Source organism: Cupressus sempervirens, chromosome 5 (genome assembly GCF_028749045.1).
Source record: "Cupressus sempervirens isolate cs-2001-9-10 chromosome 5, ASM2874904v1, whole genome shotgun sequence".
In the NCBI taxonomy this organism is placed as follows: domain Eukaryota; kingdom Viridiplantae; phylum Streptophyta; class Pinopsida; order Cupressales; family Cupressaceae; genus Cupressus; species Cupressus sempervirens.
Genome location: NC_143122.1, coordinates 224,176,792 through 224,202,666, shown reverse-complemented (window position 1 = coordinate 224,202,666; position 25,875 = coordinate 224,176,792). Strand labels below are relative to the sequence as shown.

Below are 25,875 nucleotides of genomic sequence, written 5' to 3'. Positions count from 1 at the left end.
AAAATAGTTGGAATTGACACAAATAACCTTTCCTAGTGAGGAAGTGATAGTTAGAAGGAACTTTGAACATGACAATAAAAGGCCTAGAAACTCTATCCAGATATGCACACATATCTTTTTGTCATCAAAGATTCTTGAGATCAAGTTTTAAACACTTATAGAGACAACTTGACATAATATGGGTCATGATGAAAAATAACCTAAATATGACCAACTTTAGTGAAATGTAAAAGAAAAGAAAACTTTTGTGAGGTTTTGGATGTTGCTACTTGATGAACCATATTGGGGTTGGCAACCCAATCTTGTAAAATTATTTCAAAGGGAACCCTCCTAACAAAATAACCTATATGAGTGTGTTTCTCTAAATATAGACATGAGAAATAAAAGTTTAGAATATCCACATTAGCATCAAAAGATATACGTTGTGAAAGACTTAAATTAGAATGAATATTTGTGGACACTTATTCAGACAGAGTGGGCATAGTTGCCAAATGTTATTTAATCATCAATGCATATAGAAATGGTTGGAGTGAAGTAGGTTGAGGCCATTTAAAAGCTAAGTCTCCCATAGATAATGCAATATAACACAAGCAAGGGCATGGTGACAAACCAAATTGTAGGAAAAACCAAAAATCCTATTAAAGCCAATTTCTCTTACTACTATAGTTTTTCCTAATTATTTTTCTCACTTTCTAGAACTTTAGGACTTGAAATGTTGATTTTTATTTTGGAAGACAATAAAAAATAATTAAATTTAAATATCCTATCAAAAAAAATTATTTAAAAATTATATATAATTATATGCTTATTTCTTGGGCTTATTGGATATCTCAGTATAAAATTGGCTTACTGGTTAACTTCTCATCCATTCTTATGATTGGTACATATGTATTAATATTTCTATAATATTATGTATATTCAATAAGCATAACATTGATTTACACATTTTGTTTCTTTCTCTAATACATGGCTATATAATCCTCTATAGATTATATTGTCTAAAAAAAATTAAGAGATAGAATTTGAAGAGTAATGATATTTTTTCATAAAAGAAAGTTGTTTATGCATGATTGAGGATTTATTTCACTAACAAAAATATTCTAAACTAAAAATCAAGCTATGTGAAACAACTAATACAATATATAGGTATTCAAGAATACAAAAAGCTAATTTTTATATCACATGTAATTTGTTGTACTATCTTGAATTGTGAGCACTTTATTTTGTACAACTTAAGAACTATTTGTGCCTACTTCGGTGTATTTTCTATGGTAAGACCTCATATAATAATTAATGTGTGTCTGAATTCAAATATAGATCATCTATTTCTTTAAATCTTGTTAAAATATGATCTTGGCCCTTATTATTAAGAACTTTCTTCCATTGTTTTCAATCAAATAATTCAATTCATCACTTGGGCCCTATATCACTATTGGTCGCCTTCACGACCTACTCTAACATTGGATTAAAATCCCACATCTCCCTTATAATGTACCATAAATAAAATATTTTTCTATTGTTGTTATTTTGCATTGCCTTTCTCAAAATAAATAAATGCTGATTAGGAACCTTGTTGCATCATTCTCAAATGCCTCTTCAAGGTTTAAAGGTGGAAGTTGCCTCTTCAACTTTCTCTCTAGAAAACTTTCATAGGTGGATAAAGTTGAGAATATAATTAATTACAATATTGAGGTTGGAAACAACATTAAAATGATTGTTCTTCCTAAAAAAAGTAATTTTGTTGATGCCTCATATGGTAGTATTGTTTTGTGTACTATTGTGGTCATATTCTAAATGGACCAAACATTAGCATAATAGGGAATCCTATCTTGGAGAGAGCCCATAATTATCTCCATATGTGAGTGGCTTGGTTTGTTTAAAAACACATCTCCATTCTTTTAATTTCATCCATGCTTGGGACTCCATTTAAAATGCCTTGGGAGTATCATTTCCTTCCCATCCATTTTAGTTTGAACTCCATAGTTGGGTAGTTTTGAGTAAATTGTCCTAGTAAGTGCAACCATTACATGCATAAGACTATATTTGTTTTTACTATTCCAATAAAGTATTTATAATCATCCCTCACTTTGTACCTCCACAAAAATAACTTGGACTATTGTAATCTCCTCCTACAAGGAATGATATGACTATCCAAAAAATAACATTGAACCCATTAAACTTTTTATATCCAAACCTTTTAAAGAAACAAAATATACATTTGTAAAATTATTCATGGCCCCACTATCAATCTACATTGTCATGTTTGACCCAACAAAAATCCCCAAAATCTCAAAGCATTGTACTTAAGTTCACTGGAAAGAGTAGCAAGACTGCCTCCTAGAATCTCCTCCTCTTCTTTTCTATACTCTATCTCATTAGTCATAGCCTTAGGCTTAGGTCTCTTGGCATTTGATTTATCCTTGGGATGAACCTCTATATAGTTTATTTGGTATTTTTCCAAGCATTTGTGGCTTGGCTCCCTTGGCTCTCTACAAGAAAAGCACAACTTCCTTTGAAGATCAATGCTAGTTTCTTCGTTCTTGTTTAGTTTTCGAGGCAATGCAATTGGTTGAGGGATAGCTTTTTAGAAGGGTTTCTCATGCTACTCCATTAGTGCTCTCTTGAGGTGGAATTTTTCTTGGTCATTAAATCTTCCAATTTTGAAGCCCTTCAAATAGCATCTTGTAGAGAAGATGGATCAAAACCTCAAACCAAACCCTAAAATGACTTTGAAACCCTTCAATAAACAAAAACATGAGTCTCCACTCTTATACATATCACACCATGACTAGAATCCCTTAAATTTCTATCACGCATCCTTCTAGACCCTATTGCCTTAGTTGTGTTAACTACTTAATATGTGTTTCAAGGACTTTTCTATCAAATCCATCTACAAGCCTTTATATGAAAACATATGTTATAATTTGATGATTTCCTTGTGTCATTAGTCTATGATGCCACCATTCATGTGTTATACCCTCTATGTGAAGGATGTCAATATTTAGGCTTCATCTTCTATCATAGGGCAAAAACAAATATATTTGTCTAGTTTATGGGTCCATGCTTGTGTAATGACCTTCCCTAAATTGTTAAAAGTGGAAAGAACCATCTTTATCTTTTTTGTAGATGAGCCATCTTACTAAATCTTTGTTGTAGATCTATATTGGGTTGTCTTTTTTCTCTTCTTGAAATATTTCTTGATTTTGCATTATAAATTATATAAATGTAATTTTCTTCTAATATCTAGGGATCAAGTTTTAATATGAATCTATGCACGAGCATCAACATCATTTTCTACCAAATTGTCTCTTCTTCTTCCATTGGTTGCTCAGCTCTAGGCAATGATGTTGGCCATGAAATTATGGTAGTGATCCAAGTGAAATTATATTGCTATGTTCTATAAGATTCAAATTACTACCTTATTATCCATTACCATGTACATGCCCAAGGAAGTGATTCTATTATTCACATTTTGAAGTGTTTGTTTAGGAGTACTATGTTTGTTCTTCTCATTTCATTTAAACCTTCCACTCTTTCTTTTGTTTTACCTCCCAATTGATTATCTTATTCCTTTCTCTACCTCTCATTTGGTTACTAGCCTCTTGTAATGTTGCTACTCATTTTCTCCCCTTTCAAAGGCCTTTTGGTCTCTCTGGCTCCATTGCGTAAACCGAATTATGACTTTAGTATCATTTTGTAATGTCTTTTTATATTTTCGTTAATTTTCCTCAAACAAATAACCCTAACTTACACCAATCATAACATAATTATAAATATAAATTTACCCTAAAACTTATAATTGAATATATAGTTTAGATTTAAAACTTATAATGCATTTCAAAAACTTATCTTTTAGCCTCTACAATAATCCTTTTTCAATTTTTTGTCATCCCCTTTGTATACATGTCTTTGAAATGTTTCCAATTTCTCCTCGAGTTAAAGGATTTTGTCCACTAATTTAACAAGAGAAATTAAAGTGTTTAGTCCTTTAATTCCTAATCATTGAGATCACTCCTCTTCGATTTATTTAATAATTCATAATATATAAATATATCTATATCTATATAAAATATATCTTCACACATTGACATCCTCTTCTCCTTGATTCTTCCTTCTATACCTTATCCTCTCTTGAGACAAAACCCTTCACATGCATTGTTAAGTCTAATCTCCATCAAGTTTTAATTTTATAATATTAATTATCTTTTCTTAAGCGTTTCTTTTAATATCCCTAACTTGTTAATATGAGTATTTTATTATAATCTTAGGCGGGGGGCATTACATGAAATACTATAATGATGTTGACAAGGTGCTAGAAGGCTTATGGTTACACACGACTAGGGGATCTTAGATTTATCCTAAAACTTACAATTGAATATATAGTTTAGATTTAAAACTTATAGTGCATTTCAAAAACTTATCTTTTAGCCTCTGCAATAATCCTTTTTCAATTTTTTTGTCATCCCTTTTGTATTCAAGTCATTGAAATGTTTCTAATTTCTCCTCGAGTTAGAGGTTTTTGTCCACTAATTTAACAAGAGAAATTAAAGTGTTTAGTCATTTAATTCCTAATCATTGAGATCATTCCTCTTCGATTTATTTAATAATTCACTACACACACACACATTGACATCCCCTTCTCGATTCTTCCTTCTATACCTTATCTCCTCTTGAGACAAAACCCTTCACATGCATTGTTAAGTCTAATCTCCATCAAATTTCAATTTTATAATATTAATTATCTTCTCTTAAGCACTTCTTTTAATATCCCTAACTTGTTAATATGAGTATATCTTTTATTATAATGTTAGGTGGGGGCATTACATGACATACTATAATGATGTGGACAAGGTGCTAGAGGGGTTATGGTTACATATTAGGGGATCTTAAACCATCAAGTAAATTAACAATATCAATTTTTTTTTTGCAAATATTTTTCATATGACTTATGGAGTAGGTCTAGAAAGTGCTTCCCAAATTTAGGTAGAATTAAGCAAAAGTCGTAGAACTAGATGTGAGACTGCAACAAAAAGTGTAAGTAGAGAAGGTTGGGGGTGTTGAAGGATTGGGTACAACCAATATGTGTTGGTGGGGAGTGTTCAGGAGGTTTTCATGAACATGGTTTCCCGCTTGGAGGTGTTGGTGGGCATACTAGACCTTGGATGATTTATTAGGATAGTATTCCCACATCCAACATGTTGTTGTACATGTTTGTTTGTTTGTTTTTTTTATTTTTAAATTTTTTTAGTCATATTGATTTGGTTGGTAATGTGCTTGACAGATATTTTTTTGTTGTTAGGAGGTTTTTAGTTCTTATTGTCTAAAGCTTTAGTGTTAATATCACAATTCTAATTTGTTATACTTTTCCTTAATAGATATCCTGAACCACTTTATTGAAAAAGGCATCAAAAATTTATCTGGGAAAACCTAGGTAGAAAATGGCCTACTGCCCTGTCAAAATAATTTCAAATTCAAAGAAATAGTACTAGTGGGCGTACCATTTAACAGTGGCTGCTCTGTACCCTCCTTATCTATCCCACACAACCCAAAAACAACAGAACTTTAATTTTTATCATTGCATTAGTCACTCAATCCTCTCATGCTTAAGACATAATCCCAACTCCTATTCATAGCTTTCTGATGAAACTAAAATCTTTTCCTACGCGTAAGGAGATTGCCCTGCAAAGATAAGATACTAATGCTTTGACATACATTTTGTTTAATCAAGATCGCACTTCATTAGTTATCTGAACTCATCACTATGCTGTTTGTTGAAAATAATTGATTTTGTTATTTCTTTTCATTTCCAATGTGATTGCTAGACAGAGTTCAAGAAAATTATGTATAAATGATTGCTGCTGTGAAGAGTCACTTTTTTTGATGGATGGTTGCTTTTCAATTCCACCGCAAATGGATCTTTGATCTCTTATTGTGTTACACTGATTTTGCGCAGATAGGATATTCATCACCAACTCAATTAAACATCGAGTCAGATCTCAGCATTTCTATATCACAGGTCATCTGATTATTTCCTATATGTCTTCCTTGCTTTTATTTTCAGTCTTTATACCATTCAAAATATAATATTAGAAGGAAGAAAGATGAATGAAGACGTCTCTGCAACATTTATAAGTAGTAATAATTTGTATTCCAGGACAACAAAAGTAATTCGGCATACGTACATTTTTTACTTCTTTTGCCGAAACTGTCCCTGCTTTTTATGGGACCATCTCTTGTATATAGGAAATCTAGTATATGGCATTTCAATCGAGATGAAGAATAAGACACACACTAATTTTAAGAAATGAAGCTGTATAATTGTAACATTTTGACAAATACCAAAACTTTATATTCTTGACATCATAACATGAGAGACAATACCTATTTGAAATTGGATGAAACAACTATAGTAACACAGAAAATTTTTTCCAACATTTTGATTTCCTTAGATGCATCATAAAACAGGTGAAAAGTAAAAGTACCATTTTTACTTTCATAGCATTTTACTCTTCGACTTTTATGTTTCCAGTTTTCTTTATTTGGTTCGTTGATTTCAGTGGGAGGAATGGTTGGAGCCATTCTCAGTGGTACAACGGCAGAAGTTCTTGGTCGCAGGGGGGTAAGTATACCTGTAGTCTTATTGACTTTGACTTCTGATTTGTGTGACTTGACTCTTCTCCCATCGTTACCATATCTTTTTATTTCCTCCTCCTAAGTGGGATCCGTTTTCTTTACTTTATGATTACGTTATTATAATATATTTTAAAATGAAATAAATTTCTTCTGTTATGTGCATGTAAATGCATTACATTTTATTATTATTGATATTTTTACTGCACATATAAATTCCAAGGTTTACTTGTCTAGCTAACCAGCTTGTGTCCTTCAAATGTGTATTTCTGTTCTAGAGATATAATTTGTTCTTATTGAGAGTGATTTAATTTGCAAACCGAGTGGATATGCATATGAACAATTATTATTGAAAGATGATCAACACATATATGAAAAAATTGTTTTATCACTTTGTACCTCTCCAATTTTATTTTGATAATGAATTGGAATTTACATTCTAGGGTGTATCAAAAAGTTGATTTTTCAGTGGTTGCTTCTTGCAGGCTTTGGCCGTCTCAGCAATCCCCATTGTCATTGGATGGTTCTCTGTTTCCGTTACTCAGGCATGTGAAACTTAAGACTGCTAATACAAAAGTTGTATACAAGAAGCATTGTGTTTCAACTTTAGAGCTTTAATTCTGCTCAAATCAATTGTTGGTTTTAGTTTTCATAAAAATATGTAAATTTGTTGGCGGAACACTTAAACAATGTAACAGTTTCTAACTAAGGGTGCGGTTCTATGGAATGGGGCTTCCTAAAAAAATCCAGCGGGCACTCTAGAGATTTTTTAAGATTAATTTAAAGTGGGAGGTCCCAATTATTCTTAAAAAGTTTAAATTCCATAATTTATGGAAGCTGGTGGTCTCCTGATATTTTTTAATTTTAATATATTCAATTTACTTGCTAAATAAATAAACATGTTCAAAAAATTTATTGATCAAAATTGAAAATTGATATTTGATTGACAAATGGCACAAAAAAAGCCTAAGCCGGTGGGGCAATTTATAGCCCCCATCTTTTCCACCTGCTTAAATCTGCACCCTAAAAAGTAGGGGTTCCTACATTTGAGGAGAAGATTCTAATTAATACTGTAACAAACTTTTTTTTGGTTTCATAGGACCACCCACTCCACAAAAATAGATCCTACAGCCCCCTCATGCAAAACCGCACCCTAAAACCTTAGTAAATGATGTCTAGTGTGACAAGAGGCTGAAGTAGTTTACCATCCTAATTTTTACTATTTTATTCTAATTTATTTGTTTCTTGTTGACCTGTTAAAGCTCAAAACAAATTTGCAGCGTAATATGAACTTTTTCAGGAAGAAAATGACAAACCTTTGAGCTAAAGCCTCTCAAGTAATAAAACTTATGGTGCTCCTGCATTTTTCCCAAAGATCATCCTCTGCTACTCCTTGGATAACGAGCCTGGCCACAATCTTGGGTGATAATATTTTTCATGTATGTTATTTTTTAAGTTTACGTTCTACTTCTCGTAGGCATCTTTTTTGTTTCAGGAAGATACAGAGGATATTATTGGATGTAGAAAACTTTAACATGAAAACTAAACGAAAATCAAAACCAGTTCCGTAATAATTGGGAACGAACATATTAAAGTGCTTATTCGTGCATCCCTCAACTGATAGGCACGACTCTTGCCTATGTTTATTGTAACAATGCACATACATATGTGCACATAAGATCGGTCTTGCTTTGGTACACTAGTTCTAATTACGTAAATGCGATTTGCAGGGTGTAAGCCTCCTATACGTGGGGAGATTCATCGTAGGATTTGGAATTGGAATCTCTTCTTTCACAGTGAGAGCGAGTTTCCAATGCTTGTCTTATTGATTATATTTTATTCTGAATCCTATGGGCCAGTGTTGATACAGGAAAGCAATAGGTATTCTGGTATTCTAACTCATCTTTTGTCATTCCAAAATAAGGTACCAATCTATATTGCAGAAATTGCACCGCACCAATTGAGGGGAATGCTTGGCACTATGAATCAGGTACACAGGATATCTCTGTCACTATAATTTTTTATTGGCGCCATTCATACTGTCTTTCTGATTCTCTACTGGACTATTCAATTTTTAAAAGAATAAAGAACAAGGCTTAATAATTTCAACGTCATAGAAAGTGGGAATGTTCGTTCTGATTGTTCTCTTTGTTTGTATGGTGCAGTTGTTCATCTCAATTGGAATAATGCTGGTTTATTTAGGAGGACTTTTGATGAATTGGCGATTGTTGTCTGCAGTAGGTAAGACATGAATACTTTAAAAAATCAATATAAATCGATTTTCCCTTGGCAAGTTTGATTTGTAAAATTAAAGAATTATTAGAAACAGAGTGCAAAGTCCATTTGCTTTTCAACTCCTCAAATACCAAAAGTTGAAAAGACTTGGAGGAAAGAAAGAAACCGGTACTCATCTTCGATCAAAGAATGAAAGCTGCTTCCTTCCTTGGAAAAACTGGTAAAAAATACCCACAGTTGGCAGCCCTGAATTCCGAGCCGACTTCATTTTTCTCATAAAAGGGTCCTAGACATCTCAGAAAGGAATGCCACGGTATTAGCAATACCGTGTTGTTTCCTTTCAGTTAGAGGGGTCTTTCTTAAAATTATAGCTGAAGCTGTTTTAAAAAGATTAGATACGGTGCACATATTTGTCTTTTGAATTTTCTGCGAAAAAAACAAAAATGGTACCCAGGTACAATTTGTGTAAGCCCTAGAAAACATAGGAGCGAATTTTTAAAAATAATCTTTGAATGAAAGTTTTTTTCCTTTTTATTAAACCTCCTCTTTTTAAGAAAGAACTTAAGCCTATGGAACCCCTCCCCCTCTTGGTAACAATTTAAGAGAATGTCCTGATCCATCTTATTGATCTAATAGAATTTGTTATATTGACTTTGAGCTAATGAAACTATGTATAGTGATCTGCATTGAATACCTAAACATTATGTCACCCTAGCTTATACATCTTAGATCTTTAATCTATTAATAAAATTAAATAAATTTTAATTAATTTAAAAATAATCTAAAACTAAACAATTTTTAATATATCTATTAATAAAATATGAATCAATACATTTAACTAAAAAAACGATACTAGTAGCGGCTATCATAAATCTTAAATAAAATTACAAAAGTCTTTTTAAGACGTGGAAGCCCGGAATAGTGGTTGTTGAAGGCATTGGTCTGGTATTCTGATGAAGTAATTTCGCCAAAATAACTGATAAATTTAGCGATTGAATAGCACGTTTTAGATTTGAATGGGATTTCTAAAAACAAACCCTAATGGTTAGTCCCTCACCAAGTAACGGAGCAACCATTGAGGTTAACGATAGAAGCACTGGTGATATCAAAGAGTCCTTTTATTTTAAACATTGGACTCTCAAGCATACCAAAGACTTGTATTCCAGGGGTAGGGCAGCAAAATAATATTCCTAAGCAATGGTGAGAAAGATATGGTCAATCCAATGGTGAGAAAAATATGGTCAGTCCGTAAATACCCAAAGTTGTAGCCATTGAGGTATTCGATGGGAGCTCTAGAGTTATCGGGAGTTATTTTATTCCAAAAATGGGAGTTTCAGGCCATACAAAGGACTCGTATTCCAGGGCTAGAGGTGGAAAAGAATATTCCTCAGCAATGACAGGGAAAATATGGTCTATCCGAAAATATGCAAATTAGTTACCATTTAGTGGTAAGACAAGTTAAAGCCTAACTAAACAAAGTTCAGATGAAATAAAGTGAAATCCTGTAAACAATGCATTTTTGATGTTTATGTTTTGTTTGCATGGCATCCTTAAAAATATTGAAGTGTCTAGTAATATCATTCTTGTTATTCCTTCAACGAATGACTTTTGGAATATCTTATATATCATTATGTAGCGCTCCACCACTGTTTCTGCGCCACCAAGAAATGTTTGTAGCTAATTTATTTCTGAAATGGCTTACATTCAAAACTGAATATTCTAGAGTATGCCTTAATAGTTTAACCTTATATTTAAAATGTTGATTATGCCATAGAAAGGAGACTCCACACTATCTCAATTCTTCCACCTTTGATCCTCTCTAACTTATTTTCTAAGTGATTTTTACACCATAAAGCCTAGATCACCAAGTTTCTTTCAGATTGTTATAGTGTGAAGGCCAACGGTCATGTTTGTCTTTTTCCCACCAATTATGTCTCTTGGTTTTTGAGACTCTTCATGATATTATGTAATTGGAATCTTTATAAATGCTGCTCCTACATCATTTGCAATCAACTTTTATATAATCAATTCATTACTCTTCTCAGTGTGGACGTAGCCACAGAGTGTGGTGAACCACGATAAATTTCGTGTTACATTTGATTGTGTTTTCTCTTGTCTAGTTTGTTTATTCATCTGTTGTTTTCTTTTCACATTTAAATCCTTTCAATTGGTATTAGAGCACAGGTTGTGCGAGTTTGGAAATTGGTGTATAATTTTCGGAAAGATGGAGGATACGAAAGTAGAGAAATTTGCGGCGCAGAATTTTAGCCTTTGGAAGGTGCAGATGGAATCGTTGTTAATTAAACAAGATCTTTTTGTTAATGTCCAAGTCATTCCATCTCTTGACCATTCAAGCAGAGATGACTCTGTTTTCGGCATTTAGAGAGAAATACAACATGTTCAAAGCCAAAGTGATTGCTTAGGAACAAGGCACGATGATAGTCATTATATGGGTCGCATAGATAATAGCACCCCCAATAGTGGATGCCAAGAGTATGAATTAAGCAAAATCGATGCAGAATTGATGATAAAACACTAACCTGTGAGGAGCATAGTGGCATTAAAAAACCCATGGGACCATAGGAATAGGGGAGGTAAGAATTGTTTGACTCCTCACATGCCACCAGAAACCATGGTGAGAAGCTTACACATTTGGGCCCTCATTTGATCAAGGGGGATGAGAATTCTCTTCTAAAACAACACAATCTTTTGGTTTGTGATAACAAGAACAAAGACAATTGTCTCAGAATGACCACGGTAGACTTACACAATAATAGAGTTGGCACATATACCCCTAAGAAAGAAAATGCTCCCCTTGCAGTTAAATTGCCTCGTGAATCCCCAAATTCGGATTATGTAAGGAGCTACGGTGAGGCTCAAGGAACCAGTGAAATCAGTCAACATTCCAATTCAGATTTCACACATGGTAATGTGCGTAACAAGGCTTCAACTTGGAAAGGAAGCTCCCATGATACAGTTTATGAAGAATACTCCCGTGGAGAACATTGCACAAATTTTCACAAAGGACTACATAAATAGAACAATGATCTTGCTTCTAGCACTAATAACAATATTGAAACTAAGAATGCAGAGCCTTAATTGAAAAGATCTACTAGGGAAAGAAAGATGCTTGAAAGAATCCCAAAAGGATCCTTTCACTGAATTTCTGTAAATTTTAATAATATAATAGATTTTCCTGTGCTTTCCTTGTGGTCTTAGAGAATTAGACAGAAGTTGCAAAAAGATTGTTTCTTCATTTTTGTATTTTCCAGATATAAGTAAAACAATAATTAACAACATCAACAAATAATATAATATTCAGTCAACCAAAATAGCTACAAATCGTACCAGGCAAGATATGTAATTAGTATGCTAGCAAAGGTGTTTACGAACAAGGAATGATGACACCAACTGCAAGAATGGACTAGCCACACACCAAAAGGGTAGAGCTGGATGACGTAAGCCAACCAACAAATCACTTGCCAGCTGAAAGGCTATTGTACGAGTGCTATAGTCATGCCAAGGCAACAAGAAGATTCCAACACGCCAAAAAGACCCTCAACGTGCAATGCACAAGCACCCCCAAACACTGAACTTAAAAATCTTTGTCAATTGTTGAAACAATACTGTAGAATGCTACTAAAACCATCTATTGGGGTTTGCATCCCAATAGCCAGGCTCTAGGGTTTGCGTCCTAGTCCCCTAGAATTGCTCCTTAGAGCAAAATTGCAAATACCAAGAATGAAGATGTAAAAGATAATGAAAGAGTGAGCCAACATCTCCTTTTATCTCCCTCTCAAAGCCAATCGAACCCTAAGGGGAGAATATGCCTTTCCCTTTATTATAAAATGGCATCTTCTCAATTAAAAGACCTTTATGTATAGGAAAAACACCCCTTTCCTCAAATAACATAACTCTAGGTGCTCGAAGGTCTCTGAATGATGAAAATAAGTTATAATAATTCAAGACCTTTCCAATGAGCTATAACACATAGGTTTGCCTGACCAAATGAAGCCAAAACCTCGTTATTACTCCAATTAGCTATATAAATAGCTTTATTTTAATTTATTTAAATGCAAACTTAGGAAATATTAAAAACATTTCCTTTTATTCAACTGGAAAGCCAAACCAACCAAATAATTAGTGAACGGGTCATGTCACCTACCTGTGACTGATGTCGGGCAATGTGAGCCAACTGGCAGTCCCATCCCTAAAAACTAGGGATGCTCCTAGAAACTAGGGAATATACCCCATTACCCTGAAATTGAAACCTTATATTGGTCCTGAGGAGCCTCAAATCTGATCACTGCCACAAGCTCCTAAATTTTAGTAAAATCCCTAAAATTAAGGAACTGCCCTGACTGGCTCTCAAACTAACTGTAGAACCAACTCTGGTCACTACGTATCTAGTATGAGTCTCTATCCACCATTGCTAGCCTACAAGACTCCAATAATAGGCAACTCTCTTGACTCTGCTAGTCAGACTAGAGGGGACATGATAATGGCAACTAAATATTCAGATTATGAGCTTCTCTTTGTTGAAAAAGCAGTTTCATCAATATTAGTTTCGAAATTCTCAGAACCAACAACTTATAAAGATGCACTCAAAGATGCAAACAATGATAAATGGCGAGTTGCAATGCATGAAGAAATGGATTATTTAATCAAGAATCGAGCTTGGGATTTGGTTACTCTTCCACCAAGTCAAAGACCACCCAAAAAACAAGTGGGTATACCAGTTGAAAGAAGAAGGAAGACAATGCTACAAGGCCACATTATAGTGGTAAAGGGGTTTGATCAAGAAAAGGGGATTGACTTCAATGAAATCTTCTCGCCGGTTGTTAAGATGACAACTATTTGAACAATTTTGAGATTAGCAACTGCATGGGACCTTGAGTTAGAGAAGCTTAATGTCAAGATCACATTCCTACATGGTAATGTAGAAGAGAAGTTGTTTATGGAGCAGTCCCAAGGACTCGTCAAGAAGGGACAAGAGCATCTTTATTGCAAACTAAATCGGAGTTTGTATGGGCTCAAGAAAACCCAAAGACAATGGTACTTAAAATTTGATCACTAAATGAAAATGTAAAGTGCCTTGACAAATTTGAAGTTTTATCCCTGTTTTCTGCCTTGGTAATTTTGTCAAACACTTTTTCTGCAACCTGGGTTTGTTGATGTTTGCTTGTTTTGTTTTCGTTTTTAATGATGTTTTGGGTAAATACAAATGATTTCAAAGTAACTGCTTGAAATGCTAATGATATGCAACTTCTTTTTATTTCTCTTTTTTTTATGCAAATACATGAAATTCTGATATGAAAAGTACTCCTACAGCCAAGAGGTATTTTCACAAATACTTGGCATGCATCCCATGAATGAATTTGCAATGAGGCATTTTATCGAACATTTGGCATACAAACTGAACAGCTAATTTAACTGATTTCCTTTAATGTTTAGCACAAATACTTGGCAAGATAATAAATTCTTATCAAAATGAACCTCCTTTCACAATTGTATAACAAGGAGTGAACCTGGAATAGTATTGAAAATGTTTATGGCTAAGTAGTCTCCCTTGAGTTTGGAAAGCCACCAACAGTACTAGCTATCCCTGGATTTGCTTCTACACACTCTGTCTTCTAGTTCGAACTGTGCATTACTTCCTTCCACTGCTGTATCTCTACTGCTGAACTAAACTAGTACCGACCTGTACTTTCTTGTTATCCACTATGAGGCTGGAAACTTCTGCTATGTACAGCTGCACCAAACTAAGTCACCCTTCACCTCTTCAACCTGTTATAATCATTGCTAGGAAGTGACGTTATATGCCCAGGATAAAATCACATCCACCCAGCTACCCTGTGATTTTTCTATAGCAATTTTTGTGATTATTTATGGGTGCCAAAAATGCTTTCCCAGGCCCAGCCGTACAGCCTTAAACTCTTGCAAAAAGACTTGAAATTGATGCCACCAATGAACATGGATTTCCTCCTAACTTTTGAACTACTCTTCCTTGATTCACTTCATCAAATTTGAACCCCTTTCCTGGTCCAAGAATTTCAAACTCTACTCTGCCCTTCACCTTGCAAAAAATGATGTCAAATCTTTGATGCCCAATCTGAGACAAACCCTAAAAAAATTAACTCCGAATGATGCTCAAATGAATTGGCTGAATACCAATTCCACTCCTCCAACTAAGGTTGATATCTCACAACCGAAATTGGCACCTTAGAGTCTTCAAACCCTTAGGCAAACCTGCAAGCACTAAAGCTCTCAGCACAATAGATGATTATGCAACTCAAGATGTCTCAAATGCCCCCCCAAAAGCTCCTTATAAAGAATTCATAAGTAACTTCAAGAAACTTCTAGAATAATCTATTACTTTATTCTTTTAAGTGACTTTTTGATATTTTATTACTTTAGTCACTTTAATATTAAATTAATTAAATATAAGGTTAGTTTTTAATATTTTATTTTTAATAACCTTATAAGTAATTAATCTAATATATTTTTCTCCTTTATTTCTTCCCTTTTTAGCCTCCGGGGAAAATTAAAGGCTAAAAAAAACAAGTAGCTGGTGCCTGTCAAAAAGGGGACATTACTGAAAATTCACAAGATGCGAATCAGATCCCTGTGTCTACTTCAAGAAACTTCCTAATGGTGAGTTTGTCATTCTTCTTTATGTTGACATGTTAGTAGCTAGCACAAGTAAAAGAATTGTTCATGAATTAAGGAGAAATTGGCAAGTAAGTCTGCAATGAAAGACATAGGGGCAGCTAAGAAGATTCTTGACATGACAATCACAAGAGATACAAAAAAGAAGGAAATCACACTATCTCAAAAACAATATATTGATAAAGTTGTTGAAAGGTTTGGCATTGCTGATGCAAAAGTTGCTCCTATTCCACTTGCTAGTCATTTTCATTTAAGTTTTGAAATGTGTCCAAAAACACAAGAAGAAAAGGAATTTATGGATAAAATTCGTTATAAATCTATAGTTGGTAGCATTATGTATGCCATGGTTTCCACTCGCCCCGACATTTCTCTTGCGGTGGGAGTGGTGAGCAAATTTATGAGCAATCTCGAGAAGGCTCATTGGGAAGTAGTTAAATGGATATTGAGATATCTAAAAGGCACTTCAGATTATGTGTTATGTTTTGGAGGTAATAATGTTCAGTAGCAAAGCTTCACTGATCCCAATTTGGCCGGAGATTTAGATAAACGAAGGTCTACTACTGGTTGAACCTTCATGTTTGTTGGAGCTTCTAGTAGTTGGACTTCAAGGTTACAGCTTTTTATTATTTGTCTTTCTAAAGGTGCAAGGGAAATGATTTGGCTTCAGTGATTGCTTGGTGATTTGAAGTTTCAGCAAAGCGACTATACTCTTTTTTGTGATAGTCGCAATGCCATTTTTATGGATCATAGTAATTCATCATAGTGTTGCTCTAAGCACGTTAACGTGTATGCTCACTTTGTTAGTCATGCAGTTGAAGAAGTCTAGTTGAAAGTTGTAAAGATTGACACAAAGATCAATCTGACATATATCTTCACAAAGGTTGTAGCCAAAGAGAAGTTCGAATGTTCCAGGTCTTCTCTTGGGGTTGTAAAGAAAAGATGAAGCATCTATTAAGCAGGGTATTGGGTGATCAGTTGTAGCATTGGTTGTCCTTCAGGTGGGAGCTTTTTATAGAGTGAAGGCCAATATTCATGTTTGTCTTTTCCCACCAATGATTTGTCTCTTGGTTTTCGAGATCCTTCATGATATTATGTAATTGGAGTCTTTATATATGCTGCTCCGCATCATTTATAATAAAATTTTATATAATCAATTTAATACTCTGCTCAATGTGGACATAGCCACAAATTGTGGTGAACCGCAATAAATCTGGTGTTGCATTTGATTGTGTTTTGTCTTGTCTAATTTGTTTATTCTTCTGCTGTTTTCTTTTCGCATTTAAATCTTTTCACAGATCATGCATCTTTCTTTTTGACATCGTTTCTTAAATAAATCACCTCTCTTATATTGGGTGAAAACCACATCAATAGCAAGAGCACTTGTACGCCGATTGTACTTAAATATGAACACGAAAAACATTTTGCAAGGTTGAATTTAGCAATATTGATACTGAGGTCATTCCCTTCTGAATCAACTCAAACCTATTTACGTTGTTCCTCTATCCAATCCCACCTTATAACATTTTGTTACCCATTTGGTCAATGGTGCATTAGCGTATGGGAAATTAGCCACAAATCTTTTGTATAAATCTACAGAGTCAGAAAACCTCTTAATTCCTAACACTTATAGGGGCCCTTCATTCTTATACAGTATATATCATACAGGGCTGTTCCATATACAACTCTTCAATGAAATCTTCTTCGCTGGTTGTTAAGATGACAATGATCCAAACAATGTTGGGATTAGTAGCTGCATGGGATCTTGAGTTAGAGAAGCTTGATGTCAAGACTGCATTCCTACATGGTGATGTAGACTTGAGGAGTCGTATATGAAGCAGCCCCAAGGATTCTACGTATATATCATATGTAGAAATAGTGTTCACTTTTTTAGCTTTCTTAAACATTAATGTGCAGAAACAATTTTTACTTAATCTCCTCCATTTTATCTTCCAATTGTAATGATCTTAATTCATATTAGGAAATTAAATGTCATCCAAAAATATTTCCATTAACAGTTTTCATAGCAGATAAATGTCTTTCATTCTTCTAGAATCCTTTATTCTATTCAATAGTGGTTAGAAATTTATTTTAGCACCTTGCCTTTTTGTTTTGTTCTTTGCTTCAAGGTTTGATTCTTTAGGCCATCTTCTTCTCTTGCCTTTGATTCTTCCTGATTGCATTAATTATTGATATTTAACTTTGAACCAAAAACATACTGCCGCTAATGAGGACCACTTTTATGTTAAAGTAGGGTGATTCAGAGAGAGATTCTATTTGGCTTTAAATTTAACTATTTTTAAGGGTATTAATTCTAGTGAAAACCTATAAATAATTCCAAATATGATATTTTTTTGTTTTCCTTTGTTGCCTAATTATTGGACTGCTTTAATCTACACTATCTTTTCATGATGAAAACCTATAAGAATGCATTATGCCCCTTAAAAGTGTCTTTTAATTAACATTTTGAAGTAAAAATAAATTGTGTATTGACAACCAAATGAGGTATCACTATCTACCAGAAGAACATTGTAGGTTGTTTGATAGAGGTTTCCTTAATGCTATCCTTGGACCTTCACATTAGAATAACTTTTACTTACAGATGGGACTGATGCCAATTTAGAGTTGCATTTTGTTTTTTTTCATTTGAAAAGAATTTCAAAAATAATCAGGGCGGCGAGGATCACTTCCTCAAAAACAAAAACAAACATTTCTGGAAATTAAAACGTCACAGGTCATAGGAGGTTGAGCTGTTGTGGCAGACTACCGAACTGGTGGAAAATACATGCCCATTTTAAATTATCAAGTTTCTTGTAAACACGCACACGCACACACACATTCTTTTGTCCATGCTAGTGATGCTGCTCCTTTCTTCTTTTTCTGAGTTCAAAGGAAGGTAGCATTTAACATTTCTCAATAATGTAGAAAGCAACTAGTTAGGCAGCAGGGATGAATTTTCAATAAAGAAACCTTCAGCTTTGTTTTGATTGATAGATATGACTCATAGAATTTCTTGCATTCCTTTATTTCTTTTGCAATTTATTTTGAATGAATTGGCTAGTTTATGGCAGAAACTAGTTTTTGTTTTCAAATCTGATTTCTTGCAGGTATTATTTTGGAAAAATCTGAAAGTGCAAAGTTGTGACAAGATTTAAGGAAATCTTGCACTTTCACCTATTTACCAGAAAAAGCCTCCCTGTGAACATTCACATTTTTCCACTTGATCTATCCACACGGATGAGAATTGGCCTCCCTAAACCTTGGAATGGTGAATTCTACATCTCAAGAAAGGAAGTTCGTCTTTATTTTTCTTGCCATTGTTCATGCTAATACGATGGTCAACAAAACTCTCAATGAAGCTATTGAGCATGGAAAAGTGTGCCACCAAGTTTTTCGGATGGGGATAGTAGGGGATGAGGGACATGCTTTTAGGATGGATTTTTTAAGGTGGTAGAGAATGACTAAAAAAATTAGGGAGTTTAAAAATTGAGGAAATTGCAAAATTTATATGATAAAATTGATAAGGCATTCGTGTAATGCCCCCAATTGACATACTAAGGAAAAACTTAATAGCACAACTTTTGGTTTTGAAACTAGAAGATATGATGATAACATGCTGCACTTGCACAACAATGTGCAAATGAGTGTTGTGTGGTACATGAAAACACAAGGACATTAACTGCAAGGATAAGCCCACTATTTTTACAAACAAGGTGGAACCAACAAATGACTTACCAATCATGGGACAAATCGATCTTGAGGAACTCACAAGAGAGTAGAAAATTACCCATACAAATATTGGTTCCTAACCCATTATCATATTCTTTTGCAAATGATATGAGAGTAGGACGATGGAATCATCGACCTCCAATCCACTCATAGGCACACTAAAAACTTAAGACTACACTAAACAAAACAAGGGTTACTTGTCAAAACCTTGTCTGGTTTAGCTAAATCAAGCATCAATTTCTTTCACATTTCAATTGTTTGACATTTTGTCAAACACTTGGCAAGCAACTTAATAGCGTTGATATGAATTCCAGATAGTTGAGAGATAAAGGAAATTTATGAATAACAATAATGATTGCCAAACCAATTCAGATTTCAATGAAATATTTTGCAAAATTTTTGCTAGGCCAAATGAACGCTAAAATTCTGAAATTCTGAACGAACACTAGTTCTGGAATTTATTGCAAATATATTCTTCAAACTAATAATGAAATCAGAATTTCAACATGAATTGCTTGGACTTGATGTTCGCTACATACCAATTGCAGATTATTAGACCACTATTAAATGAGCAGCAAATCTAAAAATGCTGAACCCCAAAGAAAAGAATGCAGACCTCCACAATTTTGAATGCAGGTCTGCAATTAAGTTTACAGATATCAAAGATGCCCAGAATGTTGATTACTTGGGCTGCCAAACAGAAGTGTTAATCTGATGTCCAATGCCAAATCAGTCCACTCTCTGAATTATTAGAACCGAAACTTGAATCAGTAATTTCTTCAGCCAATAGCCACCTCTCAACAACATCAAAACACAGATAAAGAGATGTCAAATGCACAGTATTACATCTGCCACAAACTCTCAGCACCAATGATTTACAATACAAGAGGAAGAATCCTCAATCCAATGCAATCAAAATCGAACTCCAATCTGCTATACCTCAGCAGCAGATGAAATGCAAAACTCAGAAATTCACAACCCTCTTAGGAAATATCAAGCAATAAACAATATCTCCCAAGCACAGTATATACAGCAAGAGATATTGATAATACTTTTCAGAAATTTAATCCACAATACCTCAGCTATGGATTAAAGGCACATCCCAACTTTGAAACCCTTATACCTCAGCAAGGGCATCAAAATTGAAAACCTCAGAAAAGCGACAAAGGCAACAAAAGAAAATAAATTATCCATGTGCTTTTCACAAGGAAATGAGCTCTAATTTAGAATCTTTCATTGGCCAAAGTTTCTTAAAAAACTCCACTTCAGAAATTATGGAAGTTTCCCAAAAGAACTCAACACTTGAAACTTTCCAACATACTTTTTAGAAATATCTCTTCATGTTACTATTATAATAATATAAATATCATTATAATAATGCAACTTAATAATTATGGAATAAATAAGAGCTCATGCAATTATTAACCCGATTTACTGCAGGTGACGACCAACTACCAAAGCCACCCACTGCACTGCCAAAAATAACAATTGCTAAAAATAGACTTACTAAAAATAATAAATCCATAGCTAGGACCCCCAAAACACCTTGTTAGTTCACAAGGGTCACTATGATGAGGTAACTCCATCAACTGCATGGCCTTGCCAAAAATAGAGACATTACATTACTAACATGATGTTTTAGCCCTTTCAAGATAGACTAGTACTAGGACTCTAGTGCCCAGGTGGAACACTAGGGCCCCAAGTGTAGAAGTCTCAAACAGGTGTTGGTGTCATGTTGTGGCACTAAAGTTGAGATCTAGCTTTGTGATCCTTCCTAGGAAATGTAGTCCAACTTTGGTGCTAGTGTCCTCACCAATGAGCAATCCCAAGACAAGGATTGACCATAAGGACATGCCAATACTAATGAATCACCTAGGAGAGTGTAGAATGGAAGAGGGACCTTGAAACATCAAAAAATGAGGAAGACTTGAGATTCAACCTCGTCAAACACAGGACATTGAAATCTTGTGGAAAGGAATATTTTTAGGGTATTGTGATACCCCAAGACTACAAAATGTGTCTAGAAGCAAGGAGAAAAAGGGACAAATGGAATCCACACTTTTGTTTACCTAAAAGACCCATAAGGGATCCCTAGATAGTCTTGAGATAAGTCATTTTTCAACAAATACAATCCTCAAAGTTGGAAGATGACTAGCACGAGGAAGCCCCAAATTGAAGACCAAGATTTAATGTTCTTTGACACATTATGTTGATTTTAAAGTTCAAACCCAAGTGCTCTCTAAGTTCATTTTATTGTAATTTCAAAAGATCAATTGCATATGGAATAGCAATACCTTTTGACACCCACTTTGAGAAAACATGTGTAAGAAGATACATCCCTCATCACTTACGTGAGAGGTTTTATCACGAGAGGTGACAACCTAGCCGAGTGTTTCCTATAGTGAGGATGAACCTCCAGAGATGGGTGGTTCCTTTGATGGATCATCAAAAGGCTAAAACTCTTAGTTGTCGATTCGAGATACAAATCCGATTCGAGCACATGAATCAGATCCATGAATTCATGATTATTTTTTCCAATTAGGATTCGTGAATATATATATATATAATTCTAAAACTAAATCATTTAATAGTATGAATCTATGGTTCTAGTATGGATCTATGAAACTATTAAAAAATCCAAAATTTGCAAGTTGCACCCACTTTTTACCCCCCCTTGCCCATGGATTCCCACAGATCTGTGCGTGATACTTGAGTAGTGACCTTGATTCAAGCAGGATCCAGACAGGGTGTGTGGTCCTGCCTCTAGATTTGCTTTGATTCGCGAGCCGCAGATCTTGACGAATCCACAGGCAGGATCACAGACCCTGCCTAGATCCTCATGAATCCATGCCCGAATTAGGACTTGGATCAGATCTGAATCCGAATCCAGTCTGTTTTAGGAAAATCTGGTAACTAAGCTAAAATTGACTCTTGACAAGAAAAAGGGGAGAAGGATTACTTTGAAATAAAATGCTATTAAGTCTAGGAGGTGATTGTCAGTGTGTTTCATTAATTGGTTAGTTTTAGGTTAAATTAAAAATAATAAATTATTAATAAAGCAAAAGTTAGTTTTCAAGAAGTTATATTCCTGTAAGTAGTTCTTGTAAGGAAAAACAAGACTTTATAAAGCCTTTCAGATATTAATATAAAATTATCTGATTGTATTCAAATGAATGCATTGATCTATCCATCAATTTAAGTTGTATTCTTTACTTTTGACGCTCACACATGCTTTTAGAGCAACACGATAGATTTTCTTACTGTGATAGAGAAAGGAATGGGTTATGAGGCATGAAAATGAAGGTGTGGTAGTCTCTGCAAAAAATGTAGCCAACCCCAAAGATGCAACTAACCTCAAGAGGACAGTTTTTAGCATGATTTTCTTTGCGCACAATGTTGTTCATAGAATTAAAACACTAACAACCCTCACAATGAGTTGCAAGAAGGAAATAGTGCTTTGAAGTTAGGAATAAGGGTGACTTCAAGTGATCTTCATCAGTTGGGAACTCTATTATTTTATCATTGGGTTTGATTTTGTTAGAAATTAATGCATTTGGTTGGTTGCCCCTGGAGTCAAACGCCCACCTACCAATCTGACGGCCTGCACAACAGTCGGAAGCATTGAATGCAGGTAGGTGAGTTTGAATTTGAAATGAGAGGAAAAACCGTTTTTGCCAAGAGACAAAAGGAATGATTCATTTTTCATTTAGAGGGAGTTGAATTAGTTGCAGAGCAAAGAGAGAAGAGAAGTGTAGAGCAAAGCATAGAGCAAAAAGAAGTAGATCAGCAGATCAGAGCAGAGGAAGAAAGTGGAGAAAGTTCAGATGATAGAAGGAAGTTTTAACACATGTTGAATCCTTTTGTTATTCTGTAAGTTCATATTGTTTTTCCTGTGAAGTAGCGATTGCTCCAGGCATTGTTGTATGCAACCATTATTGCTATAAGTTTGAAGTTTAAAGTTTTATCAGTTTGAAGTTTTTAGGGTTTTCTGGTTGAAGCCGAATGCTCCTAGATTTTGTAATAGTTTTAACTTAGTTGAATAGAAAACAAGCAAGCAAGCAAATAGGCATACTTGGCTCATTATTATCTCCCTTCTATTTGACATTACATGCTTTTCATTTAAAATATTCATACGTGCAAGTTTTGAAGTTATCCCCTTTGTGTTTTAATGGTGAAAATGTCCAAGCTGTTAAGTTTTTTAAACAGCTCACTTGGCTTACTCTTTAGCCGAGTTCTCTATTCTATAGTTCCTACCAAGTTCACTCAGTATCCTTGTTGATTGAGTTCACTCGGAAACCACTGAGCCAAGCTCCACCTCCTTTTCGGTGACTAGGCTCACTCGGCACCCTCTTGTGCCAAGTTGCCCTTAGTGTCGAGCTACTTGGCTCCTTCATGTGCCGAGTCCACTCGGCACCTATTGCCTATCACTTGGCATCCATTACATGCTGAGAAAACTATCACTTGGCACCTTCTTGTGCCGAGCAATTTTTTTGAGTTTGTGAATTATTTTTCACATGGTATCAGAGCTTTCAGGCTTCATATCCACAACGAGTTAGGGATTTTTTTTTTTGGCTTATTTGACATGCCAAGAGATGTAGGAAAGATATGGCAGTAGACACCATCCTTTAATAGACAAAATTATGATACACGGGCAAAGAAGATGAAAACCATAATGGTAGCTAATGACTTGTGGGAGTTTGTGATAAATGGGTTTAACGATGTTATAGTCCCAGTAGTGTATGCTGCCCTCATAGACCCACAAAAGACTTAGTTGAAAGAGTCAAGGAGAAAGGATGCAAAGGCATTAAGTCTAATTAAGGAAACAATGATAGAGACAGTCTTTCCCAAGATTGCAGCAACACATTATGCAAAGGAAGCATGGGATATCCTTGAGATGAACTTCAAGGGGACTGATAAAGTCAGAGTAGCGAAGTTATAGATGATAAGAAGGGAGTTTGAGAACCTTCAGATGAGGGACAATGAACCTATTGTAGAGTTTAGCTCACGGATCTCCACTTTGATAAACCAACTCAAATCAAATGGAGAAGATTATGAAGAGCAGAGGATTGTGGAAAAGATATTGAGGAATTTACCTCAGAAATATGACAACCTTGTGATGACCATAGAGGAAGCAAAGGACCTCACTACTTTGACCATGGATGAGTTGATAGGAACTCTTCAAACCCATGAGCACCGAATAAATAGATCAACAACAACTTCCCAAGAGTAGTCTTTCAAGGCTCAAGAGAATTCAAAAGGTAGGGGAAGAGGAAGTAATGGCTCTGGTAGAGGCTCAAGAAGAAGAGGTTGTGGAAGGAATGGTCAAAGGAATGCTAGTGCAGAAAGCTCAGGACGAGCTAGCAACCAAGAGGGAGAAAGCACCTCTCAAAATAGCTCTAGAGGAGGAAAGAAGAATTACAACTCCAACAAGAGCAATGTTGAATGCTACTATAGTCATAAGTATGTGCATTATGCTAGTAAATGCTAGAAGAAGCAGTGTGATCAGTCAAAGCAAAATGCTAATGTGGCTGATGTAAACATGGGAAATCCAAACAATCCCATAGCCTTCATCATGTGCAACATTGGTGAAGAAGGAAACCCTAAGTTATGGTACCTAGACAGTAGCAGTAGCAACCACATGAGTGGTAATGAAAGTTTATTCTCTTTCATTGATAAGACTTTTAATTCTGAAATTAAGATGAGAAATAATGGAACCATTCCCATAGTGGGCAAAAGATCTATTATGGTTTGCACCAAGCAAGGTGAGAAGTGTTGTTAGTAAAATTGTAAAACAGCCGATGGGCCCCTTTGGGAAGGTTCTTGTTATGTAGCCGACGGGCCCTTCGGTAATTGTCATGTAGCTGATAGACCCCTTCGGGAAGGTTCTTCGTAAAGTATTTATACACCCTCCGAGATCATTGTAATCATCATCATAAGCATAATGTAATGTCTTTGGCATATGCGAATAATATGAGGAGTTCTGCTGTTCTTGTCTATTGTCTGTGTGCGTTAATTAATTTACCCCAGTACGGTAAAGTTTTGGTGCCGTTGCTGGGGAACGAACTAGGGTCTCCCGCGTGACAAGCGGGAATATTCACCATTATGCTAGGGACCCATCCTGCTGTTTAGTATTTATGTATTGATGTACTTGGGTTATTTGTTATTTTGAGTTTTGTTGTATTGTCTTCTGGAGACGACTTTTCTTTTTTGGAGGGGATGATGTCTGTAAAATTGTAAAACAACCAACGGGCCCCTTCGAGAAGATTCTTGTTATGTAGCTGACGGGCCCTTCGGTAATTTTCATATAGCTGATAGACCCCTTCGGGAAGGTTCTTCGTAAAATATTTATACACCCTCCGAGATCATTGTAATCATCATCATAAGCATAATGTAATGTCTTTGGCATATGCGAATAATATAAGGAGTTTTGTTGTTCTTGTCTATTGTCTGTGTGTGTTAATTCATTTATCCCAGTATGGTAAACAAGAAGGAGATACAAAATGTGTATTTTGCCCCCGGTATGAAGCACAATTTGATAAGTGTTGGACAGCTCATTCAAAATGGTTACAAGGTGCTGATGAAAAATGACAAGTGTGTCATTCATGAGAAGGATGG

General features: G+C 34.9%; 1 protein-coding gene across 6 annotated transcripts in view; it reads left to right on the top strand.

The window, feature by feature from the left end:
* Positions 1-25,875, top strand: part of LOC149555238 (sugar transporter ERD6-like 4) — a 181,278-nt gene that overhangs the window by 61,116 nt on the left and 94,287 nt on the right. The window contains exons 1-7 of one of the 6 annotated variants that reach the window (XM_089829333.1): positions 5,497-5,665; positions 5,954-6,016; positions 6,558-6,619; positions 7,116-7,175; positions 8,361-8,426; positions 8,555-8,620; positions 8,796-8,871. In XM_089829333.1, the coding sequence (XP_089685459.1) occupies positions 5,641-5,665; positions 5,954-6,016; positions 6,558-6,619; positions 7,116-7,175; positions 8,361-8,426; positions 8,555-8,620; positions 8,796-8,871 (418 nt within the window). In that variant the 5' untranslated portion in view covers positions 5,497-5,640. Of the gene's footprint in view, positions 1-5,496; positions 5,666-5,880; positions 6,017-6,529; positions 6,620-7,115; positions 7,176-7,964; positions 8,070-8,360; positions 8,427-8,554; positions 8,621-8,795; positions 8,872-25,875 lie in introns of those variants that run through there. The other 5 variants (XM_089829334.1, XM_089829336.1, XM_089829332.1 and 2 more) reach the window with 5 other exon arrangements.